This window comes from Eurytemora carolleeae, unplaced genomic scaffold, assembly GCF_000591075.1.
Source record: "Eurytemora carolleeae unplaced genomic scaffold, Eaff_2.0 scaffold677, whole genome shotgun sequence".
NCBI classification, from domain to species: Eukaryota; Metazoa; Arthropoda; class Copepoda; order Calanoida; family Temoridae; genus Eurytemora; species Eurytemora carolleeae.
The window spans coordinates 106,794-122,186 of record NW_019396965.1 but is presented as its reverse complement, the minus strand read 5'-3'; the positions used below and the strand labels follow the sequence as shown (position 1 = coordinate 122,186).

At 35.4% G+C, this 15,393-nt stretch overlaps 1 protein-coding gene across 1 annotated transcript; it reads right to left on the bottom strand.

Annotated features, from left to right (window-relative positions):
- Nucleotides 1-2,965: 2,965 nt before the first annotated feature.
- Nucleotides 2,966-15,140, bottom strand: LOC111710580 (neurexin-4-like). Its single transcript, XM_023484689.1, is given in 12 exon segments — nt 2,966-4,836; nt 5,570-5,672; nt 6,262-6,341; nt 7,153-7,317; nt 7,685-7,785; nt 10,330-10,425; nt 10,586-10,674; nt 11,254-11,648; nt 11,726-12,764; nt 13,207-13,361; nt 13,790-13,983; nt 14,321-15,140. Coding segments are annotated over 10 exon segments (3,795 nt in total). The 5' UTR covers nt 13,320-13,361; nt 13,790-13,983; nt 14,321-15,140; the 3' UTR covers nt 2,966-3,222.
- Nucleotides 15,141-15,393: the final 253 nt, after the last annotated feature.

The window sequence follows — 15,393 nt, the reverse complement described above, 5'->3', positions numbered from 1 at the left end:
TCTTTTTGGGTAAAGAAGAAACTGAGTATCGTTAAATGAATTACTAGTTTCCTTCATGTGGTCAGACATTTGTGAAGATATTAATTGAAGAATTAGAAATTGGTAAAACTAATCTTATGAAATAATAATTCAAATCACAATATTAATCTCTACAAAATTGTCTTAATCCATTTAAAAACCCGATATCGGGTTTCATGACGATATTCTGTCTTAAATTTCGGGTTGGGTAACCCTGTAGGTTCTTAAATTACATTGTTTGAACTCAAACATGTTTGCAAACATAGACAAACTGTGACGGCACCAGCTTAAAATTGACTAGACTAAGACATACTTCCAGACAAAATTAAAATGTTTAAACAGCTAAATAAACTCTGTATGGTTGCTAATATTACAGATTCAAACAATATAATAGTAGATTCAAATCTAATCTACATATAAAAAAGACATTCAAATATGTATATTTATATATATGGTATAGCCGGCTGGACCGATTGAGTGAATTTTTTTGTGGACATTCGTGGGTGGCCGTGTTATAGGCTAAAAAAAATCGAATTTTTTTTTCAAAATTAATTTTTCAAATTTTTTTCACGGGCAACGCCGGGCCCTTCAGCTAGTTATAAATAATTTTACAGGGCGCAAATTCTTTCTGGTAATAATCTTATCCTTTTTGTCGCCAATCTTTTTGCAATCCTTTCGCACATTTTAGAGTAATAGCATTTAAGAATTTCACACATCTTCCACTAAATGACGGTTTTCTAAAGTTTAATGAGAAAATCGATCTGGACCAAATCTTTGAATCCTGTCCGCACCACACCTTTTATTTAACAAACAAGATTGACGTGATAGGCACAAATTAACAAATTAACAAATTAACAAATTAACACCCAAACATACAAAAACAAGCTAAATATATAGAAGAATGCAAATCTTTATTAGGATTTTAAAAAAGACAACATTTTTAGTTTTCATACCCCAGGACCAAAAATAGGAGTTAAATATTTTTTGTTATGTTTCCATATATGTACATAACACATGGTTTAAAATTAGAATGTTTATAATAAACTATTGATATAAAATCAAAATTATAGTAAACACAAATATATTGGGAAGTTCTGGAGAATATTAACTTCTATAGTAAACACAAATATATCTAAAATTCGGTGATGGTGATGGACCAAACCTCTGTAGAGTAAAAAAGTAGATGTTAGTTCCGCATTTATTGAAAATATATTTCGGTCTGGGTTCACCCTCGTCAGTTCTTGAGATTGTTTCTTCACAAAGATTAAATGGGAAGTTCTAGAGAATATTAACTTCTATAGTAAACACAAATGTATTGGTAAGTTCTGGAGAATATTAACTTCTATAGTAAACACAAATATATTGGTAAGTTCTAGAGGACATTAACTTCTATAGTAAACACAAATATATTGGAAAGTTCTGGAGAATATTAACTTCTATAGGAAACACAAACATATATTGCGAAGTTCTGGAGAATATTAACTCCTGTAGTAAAAACAAATATATTGAGAAGGTCTAGAGAATATTAACTTCTATAGTAAACACAAATATATTGGTAAGTTCTGGAGAATATTAACTTCTATAGTAAACACAAATATATTGGTAAGTTCTAGAGGATATTAACTTCTATAGTAAACACAAATATATTGGGAAGTTCTGGAGAATATTAACTTTTATAGTAAACACCAATATATTGGGAAGTTCTGGAGAATATTAACTTCTATAGTAAACACAAATATATTGGGAAGTTCTGGAGAATATTAACTTCTATAGTAAACACAAATATATTGGTAAGTACTGGAAAATATGTACTTATATAGTAAACACAAATATTGGTAAGTTCTGGAGGATATTAACTTCTGAAGGAAACACCTATATATATTGGGAAGTTCTGGAGAAGAGATCTATCAATTTCAATACTAACTTTTTTAAATATATACATTGGAAAGTACTGAGGAATATTAACTCCTACAGTAAACACCAATATATTGGGAAGTTCTGGAGAACATTAACTTCTTTAGTAAACACAAATATATTGGGAAGTTTTGGAGAATATTTATTTCTTTAGTAAACACAAACATATTGGGAAGTTCTGGAGAATATTAACTTCTGTTACACAAATATATATTGGGAAGTACTAGAGAAGAGAGCTATAGATTATAATACTAACTTCTATAGTAAACACAAACATATATTGGGAAGTACTAGAGAAGAGATCTATTAATTTCAATATTAGCTTTTATACTAAAAAAAATAAAATAAACAAAATTATTATTTTGATCCAAAAATACCTTTTTTTACAACCTTACATTTTGTTTATAAAGAAGACACTTCAAAAAATGCTTCGGCGCAGAACTTAATCTGGTAAATTTGGGCGGCTTAAGTCTTCCTCCCAATGTACATCCTTGAAATCATCTCTGGATTGTTCCGCAGATTGACCCATCCAACATCTCAGACGAAACCCTTCAGCTTAAAATTTCAACTTAAAATTTCCCTTTCATATTTAACATTATAACTTTGTTTTACAGGATCTTATATTTGATTTCGGTTTCAACAGTAACTCTGACATTAAATGACATAAAATGGCCATCCTAAAGTTTGTTGAGAAAACATTAACGAAAACAAATTAACAATTTGATTCTGTTCAACATTGGCTTTCCTTGTTCATGTTGCTTTTTCACAAAACTTCAAAGTAGTACAGATTATAAATAATTTTAAATCACTAAAAAAATATTAGAAACTTTATAAAAAGTTGAATAATACGAAAAACTGTAATCTTTTGTAAAACTTTGAGAGGGCGGACAGACCTCTTTTATGAGTATGGTGTAAAGTGTAAAGGAGCACCGGCTTCAATACCTCTATCTATCAGTTGATAAATTTCCAACTGAGAAAAATGCATTGGTCCGGTGCTCCATGAACACCGGAAACTAAATGGATAATGCACATGTTACGAACATAATAATGCGTTTATTAAAAATATAATATTTACATATATTCAAGTAGATACATCATACAAAGAAATTGCGTTCTATAACAAAACACGTGTTCGGACGGAGTAATATTTTGAGTTTGAGTTTCGTTTCTTGACACGTGACGTGTATAATGGAATGTTTGTACATGATATGCTTTGTAAAATATCTTTCACTGGCAATTCTTGTCCAACTGGCAGAACCAGAGGATATTTGTAAAAAACTATAAAATTATTTAAATGAACCACTCCTTCTTCTTGTGAACCTGGTGACCTGTTTTCCCTTGAAGAACAGCAGTGTCAGCATCAAATGCATCATGAGCTCCATCATCTTCTTGAGTATAATAATCTCCTTTATGTCGGTTGATGTACTTCCCGGTCGCCATGCACACGAACAAGATGAGGGCGAAGAGGATGGAGAGGACGACACCGAGGATAATTGAGCTGGTGTTACTGTAAAAATGTTTAATAGCCTCCTGATCAACATCTGGAGGTCGTCTTGTCTCCTCCTCCTCTGGTCTCAATGTTGCAGGCTCAATGCCACAGAAATCATCTGTAATGGTTTCAGGAAGAGAGTTTATATTATCATGAGCATCTTCCTGGAAGTAGAGTTTAAGAGGGATAATCTCATCAAACTCAACCCTGGAGATACATCCGACAAAACCTTCCGTCATACTCTCGTTCTTCCCGATATACAGATACTGGATATTGTCAAACTGCGCGTCTGCAGAGGCTTTCAGGGAGGTGGAGAAATCATATTCTTGCGGAGCATAGTTGTCAATCGTCATTCTTAGGTTTCTACCCTCGTTATATCGTTCTATAAGAACATCATGATACTGTCCAGTCATAAAGTTCTGTTCCGTAAAAACCATTTCCTGTCTTTCGAACCCAAAATCAAAAACAAGCCTAATATGCCCAGAGTTTGAGACCATGAGGGTAAGATACTCTTTACTAATATGAGACTCCAGTCCGACCAGGAAACCCTTGGGATCTGTAGTAGTGAACCCAACATGGATTCTTTCACCAATTGTTGATTTATATTTTCCTTTGAAGTCGTATTTGATCATGTAGTTGGTTCTCATATTAACTCCAATCTCGTCAGCACAGATAGGACCCTTGAAGGGTGTCCACCTACAGTTACACTTGAATGAATCATATCCTTCCACACATTCTCCTCCGTTCTTACAAGGATTAATGTGACACTTCCCAGTACATCCGAGATGAACCCCGTAGAGCCCCCAGGGGTTCTTAGTAACCTCTCTCACTAGGTCCACTGGGACTCCGTTGAGAACTAGAGCACGCATACATCCTACAAATCCATCAGTCCACTCCTTGGTAGCTCCAACATACAGACTACTGGTTAGTTTGAAGGGACGAACAGGACCAACGGGTTCGGGAAGATGAGTTTTCTGAGCACCGTCAATCACAACCATGGCCTCTTTCCTGTTCTTCTCAATGAGGACCGAGTGCCAGGTGTTATCGTCGAGCCTGTAGGACGTTTCCACGGTTACTCCCTGAACTCCTTTACCAGCGGAGAACTCAAACTGAATTGAATCTCCGGAGATTAAACTCACTTTAATAAAATCTCCATAATCTCCGATAGAGTGAAGGAGGACCATGGGACGCTCCAGACTGGTTTTAAACTCGAAGAAAATATCACCACTCGTGATTCCCATTTCGAAGGTTGGCAGCTCGATCACAGCGTCGATCTTGCGGAAAGTAATCGAGTTTTCGAAGAGCACATCTCCGTTGCATTCGAGGGGTCCGAGGTTGTATCTTCCTTCCTTCCTGTCTACCGGAGTACCGGTGTCTCCGAAGTACAAGGATTTTACCGGAAGATACTCTTTCTCCTAGAACAGAAGAGAAAGTTAATTGATTAACAGTGATTTTTTCCCCTTCAAAATATATTACTTTTGACCGCGAGATAATGATATTTAAAACATTTATGTCAACACATTTTGTCAAATTTCAAAACTAAAACTTAATACAAGTATTACATATGCCCTGATCCATCCTGTTTAATGGTTAAATATTTGTGAAAAATAAATAATTCCTGGTTAAGCTTGACAAGCATAAGGTTCTGGTTTGCATTTAACCTTATCTCATGAAATTTTGATAAATTGTTCACTGTGGTTAGATTAGAAACTATATAGAGAAATGATGAGAGTACAGTAAACTGCATTAAAGAGACTGCACATAATTTCATGTAACTCTCCATTTATAAAGTGTCACGTCCTATTCACAAAAGTACCCTTAAAACTTTTGTCAAATCAAAAATGCATGGGATATCCATCAATTTTAATTGTGGTTTCTTTATAGGGCGAGTTGAGGATTTCTGCGACAGAAACAAAGGAGGCAATTGTCAATAATAATAACAAGCTGAAGGGCCAGGCGATGCCCGTAGAATTTAAAAAATTAGGAATTTTGAAATAAATTTTATTTTTTAGCCTATGGGAAATGATGGATTCCCTCAAAAAAGTCACCCGATTTGGTTCAGCCGTTTAGCCGGCTATAATTAACATGTGTTATAGATATATATATGAGCGAAGAGATTTATAATGTTGATCATAATTATAATAATACCTTGAGTTCTCCGCCATCGTATAACCAATCGTCGTGCCCACTGTCACAGTTGCACCACATGTCGGGGTCAAAACAATCTCCGTATAGACCACATTCACATTTCCTATAATAGTGTAAAGAAATCAGTCTTTGCAACAAACTCTGATTTTCTAGCAATCCCTTTAACTTCTCGACCCGATATCGTAGAACTTAGATATGTCGGAATATAAATTGCAAAGATATATAAGGATTAAAATTTGAGTTTCTAATCCCTATATCTTTGCAACCTGGCGATGTAACCCTCTGGTATTTCAAATTTAGATTATTTTATCCAATAAAATTTGTAGTTTGAAAAATCTAAGATCTTTGAGATATATGATTCCAAAGATATAGGGATTAGAAAATCAAAGTTTGTGGCAAACTGGATTTCTTATAACATACAGTGCATAATTGCTATATTTCAAATGTTTTAATGGATATCCACAAATAGCGAGTGAATAATTTCCCATGAACGAGAGAGATGAAGTTCAACTGAGTTGGAAATTTATGAATGTGGTTCAATCTAAACCGGGGAACAACTTCGTGTAAAAGCTCAAACGTTTGGTGGAATTTGATGAATTTTTAAATTAGTTAAACCCGGTTTGAATTGAATCAGAATAAATATTGATCAACTATTATAGGTTTCATGGATTTCAGATAAAAAAAATGCTCACCTTGATCCAGGTAAAGATCCAGCCCAATAATCCATTTTCATGTTTTGTCTTGACACCCACCAACCAAACGGTTCAAAAGTCTAAAATCAAGTCTAAAATGATATCTAATTATTTTTTGCTCACTTTTTCAATGCTTTGGCGCTTAACAGTTGCTTGATGCTTTCTATAATTCAAATAGTGGTAATTTCCTAGAGAACGATTTTTGGACCCCCCCCCCCCCCCCCCCCCCTCCTCCCCCCTATCAATAAAATAGATCAGCACCAGACCCCTGGGATGCCCTAGCCGCGGCGCTCGTCCCCCTAGCCTGTCCTAGCCGCAGGGGGTGGCCCCCTAGCCTGTCCTAGCCGCAGCGCTCGGCCCAGAAAGTGTCTTAACTTAACCTAACCCTAAATAATTACTAATTTAATTGAAAATCCTTGAAAAAGTGGTCATGTACAAAAAGGAGGGGGGGGGGGGGTCCAAATATCGTTATCTAGGACGGACCCTAAATAGTCTATTCCCTACTTGTAGTTGAGAAAAAGATTAGTTTTGGTTTTTCCCAAGTCTCGACTAAATTCAATTAATTAAGTTTTCATAATTTTCACATAAACTAGAGGAACAATTACATGCAAAATTCGAATAGTAAATATTTTTGTTTGGAAGTGTCAAAATAGGGCTTAAACTTAAAGTTTACTCAGCATAACCCCATGTCGTAATGTTTGTATGAAATAAAATGAAAGTTTGATTTGGATAAACATCTCTAGAGTTTATTTTTTATTAAACCCTATTCCGAGTTAAGACCACATGATATTCTTTGGACGACTAAAGATACGGAATAAATGCATGATCGCGGGATTATCAATACAAAAGTTTATTCAGACCGGTTGTAGCCGCGTGATATAAAATGTTTACCTGACTTTCAGAAACTGGGGTATTGAGAAGCCGAGATCGTTTACAGTCGTATCCTAGTTTCTGAATACAGGAGGAGGATCGGTTTATCAAGGTTTCAATCATATCATTCGGAGCATGATACTGGATTGGTTCGTAGTATGATCCTTTATCTTCGAACCCGTCAACCTGAAGCAGAGATTAATATCTTTATTAGCTCATTTAGAAATGATCTTGAGTTTTCAGTTTGTGAGATCGATTTCAACTATTCTTATTTCTTCACCCAAAATAACATAAAATTCGATATCAGAAGATGTTTCAGAAAAGAAATGTTGCTTAGAACTTAAAATTGAGCAGACGAAATGCGGGGTTTGTTAAATAATTCACTAAAGCAGCCATTTTTTTCTACGATATTTTTAATCTACAAATTTCTTTAGTATTGTGTAATGCAAGACCAATCCCCTTATTTTGCACACCCTGTATAATTATTGAAAAGATTGTGGGGCATGGCACAAAGGCCCCGTATCAGAATAATGATAAAAATAATAATAATAACCTTTGTCGACTCCATCTGTTCGTGAGCGATGTATGTCAGGTTTCTACCATCAGGGAGGAACTCACAGGTTACAGGGACAGGAGGGATAGGACCACTTCCATCTAGACAATTCATATATATTTATATGCTTCGCGCCACTTTATCTAGGTTTCAAGGTTCATACAGGGGCAGGAGGGATAGGACCACTTCCATCTAGACAATTCATATATATTTATATGCTTCGCGCCACTTTATCTAGGTTTCAAGGGATATAGGGGCAGGGGGATAGAACCACTTCCATCTAGACAATTCATATATATTTATATGCTTCGCGCCACTTTATCTAGTTTTTAAGGTTCATATAGGGGCAGGGGGATAGGACCACTTCCATCTAGACAATTCATATATATTTATATACTTCGCGCCACTTTATCTAGTTTTTAAGGGTCATATAGGAGCAGGGGGATAGGACCACTTCCATTCACTCTTGAAGAAAAATGAGAAAATATAACTATTTTCAACAGATCTCTNAGCCCCGGTCAATTCCCCTGAGCGTTATTTCATTAATAACTGAACTTGACATAATTAAGAAATGGCAACATATCTGGGTAACATATTTATTTAGCTGAAAACTCACGGAACTAAAATTATCTAACCGTCAGAGATGACTTGTTTTAACCTTTATTATAAACTTCCGTGTTTAATGCGCTAATTTCAAGCGTAAAATGCGTAAACGCGTGAAATGTATGGATGCGTGAATATGTTTTAAATTCAACGAAACGCAATCTAATTTAACAAACACCGACCTAACCCAAATTTTGGAAATAACCTTGCTATTTTATTGTTACGTAAAAACTAAATGATCTCAGAGGCCGGAACTTCAGTGTGGAAGTATCGTTAATCTTAAAAGCTTTATCTTGATATCCAATAACGACCTCTTCAAATTTGAGGATAAATACTTAATCATTAAATTAAAGTTATTCATGCGTGGTATGACCACCAAGGGATATCATTCAGGCATCAAACCGATCCGTATGTCTGCATTGAATATGGATCAATGCTTTATATTGAGAATGAGATTCACAAAACTTAAGTTCTGACTTAAGAGATCGGATCTTTTCTGTACATATATTAAACTCATTTGATCTCGATATTCAATGTGGGCACCTTTAAGTTTGAGGATCAATGCTTGATCCCTCAAATAAAGTTATCCCGACAGGGAATGACCATCAACGAGATATCAAAGAGGAATCAAATCAATCCGTAGATATGAATGAAACTGAGATCAATTCTTGATCACTAGATTCACAACACAAAAGTTCTGACTTCAGAGATCGGGTCCGGGATCTTTTTTTGTAGATATTGAGAATCTTAAACACTTTTAATCTCGATATTCAATGTGGCACCTCTAAATTTGAGGATCAATTGAAAATCAAAACTTATCCTTAGTTTTCCTTGCTTCGCGAACAATACTTTTAACATTTGTTATTTCAAATAATTTTTCTCAACATTTTTTTAATTGCAAAAATAAATATTTTGCAACAAAATCCCAAACACAGAAAAATTTATAATTATAAATCTTGTTGATGATTTTCAAAGATTCATTTCTATTCCTAAAAAAAATGTTTGTTTTTTTATTTCGGCGGTTGGTTTCTTAAATAAAATACCAAATTATACATTTATTTCAAGTCCCCCTTCACATCTTAACCAACTACCATGTACCAATTTATTGCGGATCAATTTATTCTGTAAAGGAGCTGTTTTGTTAGAACTAACTCTTAAAAACTTAAAAATAAATGGCATTATCTTTTTTGACCAAATTTTGAATCAATCTTCTGCAAAAGGATAACTCATTCAATGATAATTTAATCTAAATAGGTATCAAACCTGGATTATCAGGATTTAATGAAAAAATTTCATTACCGTAAAAAAAAGTTGGGACTTCAGCCTGTTTTACCTTTTTGGTTATTCCCCCTCCCCCCCCCCCCCTAAATATCAGTTCTTTATACTGAGAGATAAAATTCAACAATAAATATTAAAAACTTTTTAAACTTTTAAAGCAAAAAGTAAGCTTCATTCAAAAAAATATCTTTTGAAAGGGGGGGATTTTGGATAAACTATATACCCTTTATGATGTAATGGCGCAATTATGGGTTTCTTTTCAGAATATGAATAAAATGTTATTCCAATTTACATACAAAAATACATCCAGAAACCAACCAAAGATTCCTGTAACAGAAAAGATCCAGCATAAAAAAATCTAGCCGAACATTAGAGCTAGAAGAGCTGCTGTTTGTTACCTATATCTAGTATATCTAGTAGAGTTGCTGTTTGTTACCTATATCTATGATAGTTTCTGTATATTTACTCTATATCTAGTGTATCTAGTAGAGCTGCTGTTTGTTACCTATATCTATGATAGTTTCTGTATATCTACTCTATATCTAATAGAGCTACTGTTTGTTACTCTATATCTATGATAGTTTCTGTATATTTACTCTATATCTAGTGTATCTAGTAGAGCTGCTGTTTGTTACCTATATCTATGATAGTTTCTGTATATCTACTCTATATCTAATAGAGCTACTGTTTGTTACTTATATCTATGATAGTTTCTGTATATCTACTCTATATCTAGTATATCTAGTAGAGCTGCTGCTTGTTACCTATATCTATGATAGTTTCTGTGTATCTACTCTCTGGGTGGGCGTTCTGGAACTGTATACAGGACATCCAGTTAAGGGAGGTGTGGCACACAGCACCTACACATCAAAATTAGATATATTCTCAAATGGTATAATGAATGAAATGTTTTTGTTAAGATTTGAATCAGTTTATCCATTCACCTCCCTACTTGAACCTCGAAAATATTTCCATTATTATGTGGATCCCATTTTATCATAGGCTCCTGAGTTGGCTAACCTGCATATCCAGTGTGCTCGCACTCGCAGTAGAAATCATCCGAGTTCTGTTTGCAGATCCCACCGTGCTCGCAGGGGTTCGGATTACACCTAGGCACAGCAACAATATAAATAGAACATCTTTATTTATTAAAACCATTTTATCCAAAATTGTTTAATTTTTACTGAGTGATATTTCTTAAAACTCTAGAACAAAATGCAAAAACAATAAAATTCTACTTTTCAAATATTTAAAAAAAAAATACGATCTCTATTTATTATTCTTCAATCCGCTTTAAGCATTATTGGTAGAAGTTTAAAATATATTCAATCAAATAATTGGTTAAAAAATCATATCAAAAAAACTTCTTAACCCTAACCTATGCATGGCATTCATGTATCTGACAACTGTCTTTAAAAATGTGTCTATTGATCAAACCCTTTTCATATATCTAACAACGGTCTATAAGATTGTCTAATGTCTACTGAACTAACCTATCATGTATCTGACAATGGTCTATAAGATTGTCTAATGTCTACTGAACTAACCTATCATGTATCTGACAACTGTCTATACAAATGTCTAATGAACGGACTTAAAATGTATCTGAAAACTATCCATAAGAATGTCTAATGAACTGACCTATCATGCATCTGACAACTGTCTATAAAAATGTCTAATGAACTGACCTATCATGCATCTGACAACTGTCTATAANTTGAGGTTAAAATGGGAATTGAATAAATAAGACATTTGACCTACCTATCATATAGTAAGCTCCCGTCCTGACCTCCATTAGCCTAGTGGTCACCATCGTAGTTTTATCCACAGAAATAATCGCTTGATTTTTCCCCATAGAGAGGTCAATCTGATGCCAGATACCGTCATTGAAGGTCTGGTCGAAGTTGTCGATAACAACCTCCGGCATGTTCTTCGAGACGATCTGAACCTTGATCCTCGCGTGCTCCATGAATAGCTTTATGTAACCCTCGGAGCTGAACCTGTGATAGACCAGCATACCGGACTGCTCGAAGGTTCTGAACTCGAGTGAGATGTTGAAATTGTAAGCTCCTTCGAATCCAATCTAGCAAATCAAAAATCAGTTAAAAAATAGGTAATTTTTCTAAAAATTGAGCAATTTAATATGATTAAAGATCCAACCTGCTTGACGAATGAGTCCGCAGATTTAAATGTGACTGGGATGGTTAAATAATCTCTCTGACACACCCTGTTCACGTTTCCAATATTCTCGTACTTAACATAATTGTTCTTGTCGTAGTTGCCAAGCTTATCCTGGAAGGATGCAATCACGTTTGTGTGGTTGAGGTACAAGTTCTCGATGCAACCGGTGAAATTGTCGTAGACTACCAGACCTCGCTGGACGAACGGTACACCGCCGATATAAAGGTTTCCGTCCAGGTCTAACTTGTTAAACTCACCATTAATCCTATCTCTGATCTGAACCCTGTCTACGGAAAGGATTATATCCCTTCTCTCCCTGGAGATGTAGATCTCGTGGTACACGTTATCATCCAGGAGGGAGCCGAGGGTGAGGGAGGTTTCTGTTCCCTCCATGGTACTCCCCCGGGTAGCTCCGAGGTTAATATTGAGCAGAAGTCTGTTCTCCACCAGCTGCAGGGCTAGGTAGTCTTCCTGAGTACCCCTGGAGTACAACAAGACTCCGTTCTCCTTGTTTGTTTTAAACCTAAACCTGATGAGATCTCTCCTGGAGGATATGGGATCATTTTTCAGTTCTCTCCTCAACATGGAAGCACCATCGAAAAACAGAACATCAGAGCTGTAATCACAACCATAGAGCTCAACTCTCATGGCAATTTTATCTGCCCACCTAGTAGGGTTAATTTTTATCCACTGTGCAATTATAGGTTGTTCAAACACATTCCTTTTCTCAGCAAAACCGTCGATATTTCCGTCGAAAAGTTTGGCCGATCCGTCCACCTCCTTATAGTCCGTAAAATCTCGTCCGTTTGTTCCGTACTGAATTCTGAACTCCTCAACATAATCGTCCGTGTGAGATCGTCCCTGTGTGACTATTGTTGTAATGTTCATGACCTTGCCAAGGTCGAACATGATGTACTGACTGAAGTCGGACTCCTTGGCGCTCCAGGCGCTCCCGGAGTGAAGCCAAGCATCCTTAGCTGTTCTGCCATTCCACTCCGAGCTAGCTGTAACATTCGACCTTAAACAAAATCATTTAATCAATATCATTAATTTTATAACAAAATCTAATTGTATTTGATTTAAAATTCAGCTATTTATCTAAACCTATTTAATATAAGTGACAAGCAAAGTTATAAAAAAGTTTGTCAAACTATAAAATTGTTTGAAACAATTTTAGCAAATAATGAATTTAAGAAACAAAACGTGCGAGTATGATTATTTGAACAATTAATAATTAACATAAAAACGTCCCTCCTTCAGAAAAAATGGGTACAATTGTTTCCCCCTCTAGATATATTCCTTACTCGTTTATCTGTTGCTGAAGGACAGTTTAAATAAGATAAAATGCAATTTTAACATCAGGGGAATTTGTCCAGGGGGAAGGGGCAACCTTTTTTAAATGATTAGCCCCCCCAAGTTATGTGAACCCCCAAATCCCCATATCCTTTTCCACCGGTTACCTGTCATACAAAGGCTGTCTACACAGATTGTAAGGACTGTCTAACCAATATCTCTCTGCGTTAGACTGGGCGTATGCACTCGTAAATAAAGCAAAAAGTAAACAAATAAACATTTTCTTTATATTATCTCGTCACAGCCTGGAGCAAAACATTTTCTGAAACAAATATTTATATAAGGACAAACATGTATTATGTATAAAATGTATAATGACTCGGACACTTACTCGACAACCCTCAAATTTTGTAATCCTTTTCATCTTTTCCGACTTGAAGATATAATAAATTTGTAATAAATGTATAAATAGCTCGTGATTTTTCAAACTTTGACGTTAGATATCAAACGAAAAATAGGTCTACACGTCAGATTTCAGAGATAGGACTGGAGTATTAGAAATTAATTTTTCAAAGCAAATGTTCAGTTTCTTTCCAGTCCACAAGTCTAATAATTGATAATTGATCATGACACTCATCTATTTTTACATTGATGAAAGGTTTTAATCGTTGAAATTTGAAAATGGTTATATCACTGTATTGAAAGATAGATAGATATTTAGGCAGGTATACTTCAAGCTACCTGATATACCTGTAATATCCAGGCTCTGTTTCCAGGTATATTTACACAGGCAACACAACCAGGGCCACAGCCCACATCCTGCCGGCCTGGTCCGCCCAAATACTCATTGTCCCAGCCCGTCCTATACCCTTCATACCATAAAGCCAACCAACGGATGGGGTACAGGCACAACCAATGGGCCCTGAATCTACTTTTCAGAAATTCTGAAAACAAAAATATATTTTGAAAAATGTATTGTGCCATTTTTCTATTTTAATAATTATGTTATTAGCAATATAAGTTTTTCTGAAAAAAATATAATGATGATAAACTCAGGGTCTGATTAAACAAAACCAAGAAGATAGGTATGTTCACAATGGTTTATTCTAGAGAAATTATATTATTTCTAGGTCGTTTCAAAATCTAAAAAAATAAAGATATTCAATATGTATCTCTTTCAACATTCTCCCTGAAATAACTTACGCTTTCAACCTAAATCCCCTTTAATATTCCCCTAAATCCCTTGAATACTGTTCATCCTGTATCATCTTCAATATTTACCCTGTATCCTTTTTAGTCTTCACTCTGTATCCTCTTCAGTATTCACCCTGTCTTAATCTTCCGTTTTCACCCTGTATCCTCTTCAGTATTCACCCTGTATCCTCTTTAGTATTCACCCTGTATCCTCTTTAGTATTCACCCTGTATCCTCTTCAGTATTCACCCTGTATCCTCTTTAGTATTCACCCTGTATCCTCTTTAATATTCACTTTTTTATCCTCTTTAGTATTCACCCTGTATCCTCTTAACTGTTCATCCCGTATCCTCTTCAGTATTCACCCTGTATCCTCTTCAGTATTCACCCTGTATTCTCTTCAGTATTCACCCTGTATCCTCTTTAGTATTCACTCTGTATCCTATTTAGTATTCACCCTGTATCCTCTTTAGTATTCACTCTTTATCCTCTCAATTATTCATCCCGTATCCTCTTCAGTATTCACCCTGTATCCTCCTCAGTATTCACCCTGTATTCTCTTCAGTATTCACCCTGTATCCTCTTTAGTATTCACCCTGTATCCTCTTTAGTATTCACCCTGTATCCTCTTTAGTATTCACCCTGTATCCTCTTTAGTATTCACCTTGTATCCTCTTCACTGTTCATCCCGTATCCTTTTCAGTATCATCCTGTATCCTCTTCAGTATTCACCCTGTATTCTCTTCAGTATTCACCCTGTATCCTCTTTAGTATTCACCCTGTATCCTCTTTAGTATTCACCCTGTATCCTCTTCAGTATTCACCCTGTGTGGTGGGTTAAAAATGAGCTTGCCCTCATCTTTAAAGGGGTGTTTCCCCCCATAAAAAGTAGTTGAAAATTTCTTGGCGCTGCGCGCTGCTTATTTNTACTTGATAAACAATTATGGCTTTATTCATAATGCATTTTTGGCATGTCTTCCCGCAACACCCATGAAGGTCGAGGGGAGATTACATTAGGAGAGGATTAAGGGTGAACAAAGAGGACGGAGGTTTATGACAGTCTTCAGGAGACTTCTCAAGACTTCAGAGAGTAATACAGAACTATACAGAGGGATACATTATAATATATAGTCCTTGAATCTGGACTATAACAGTGGACT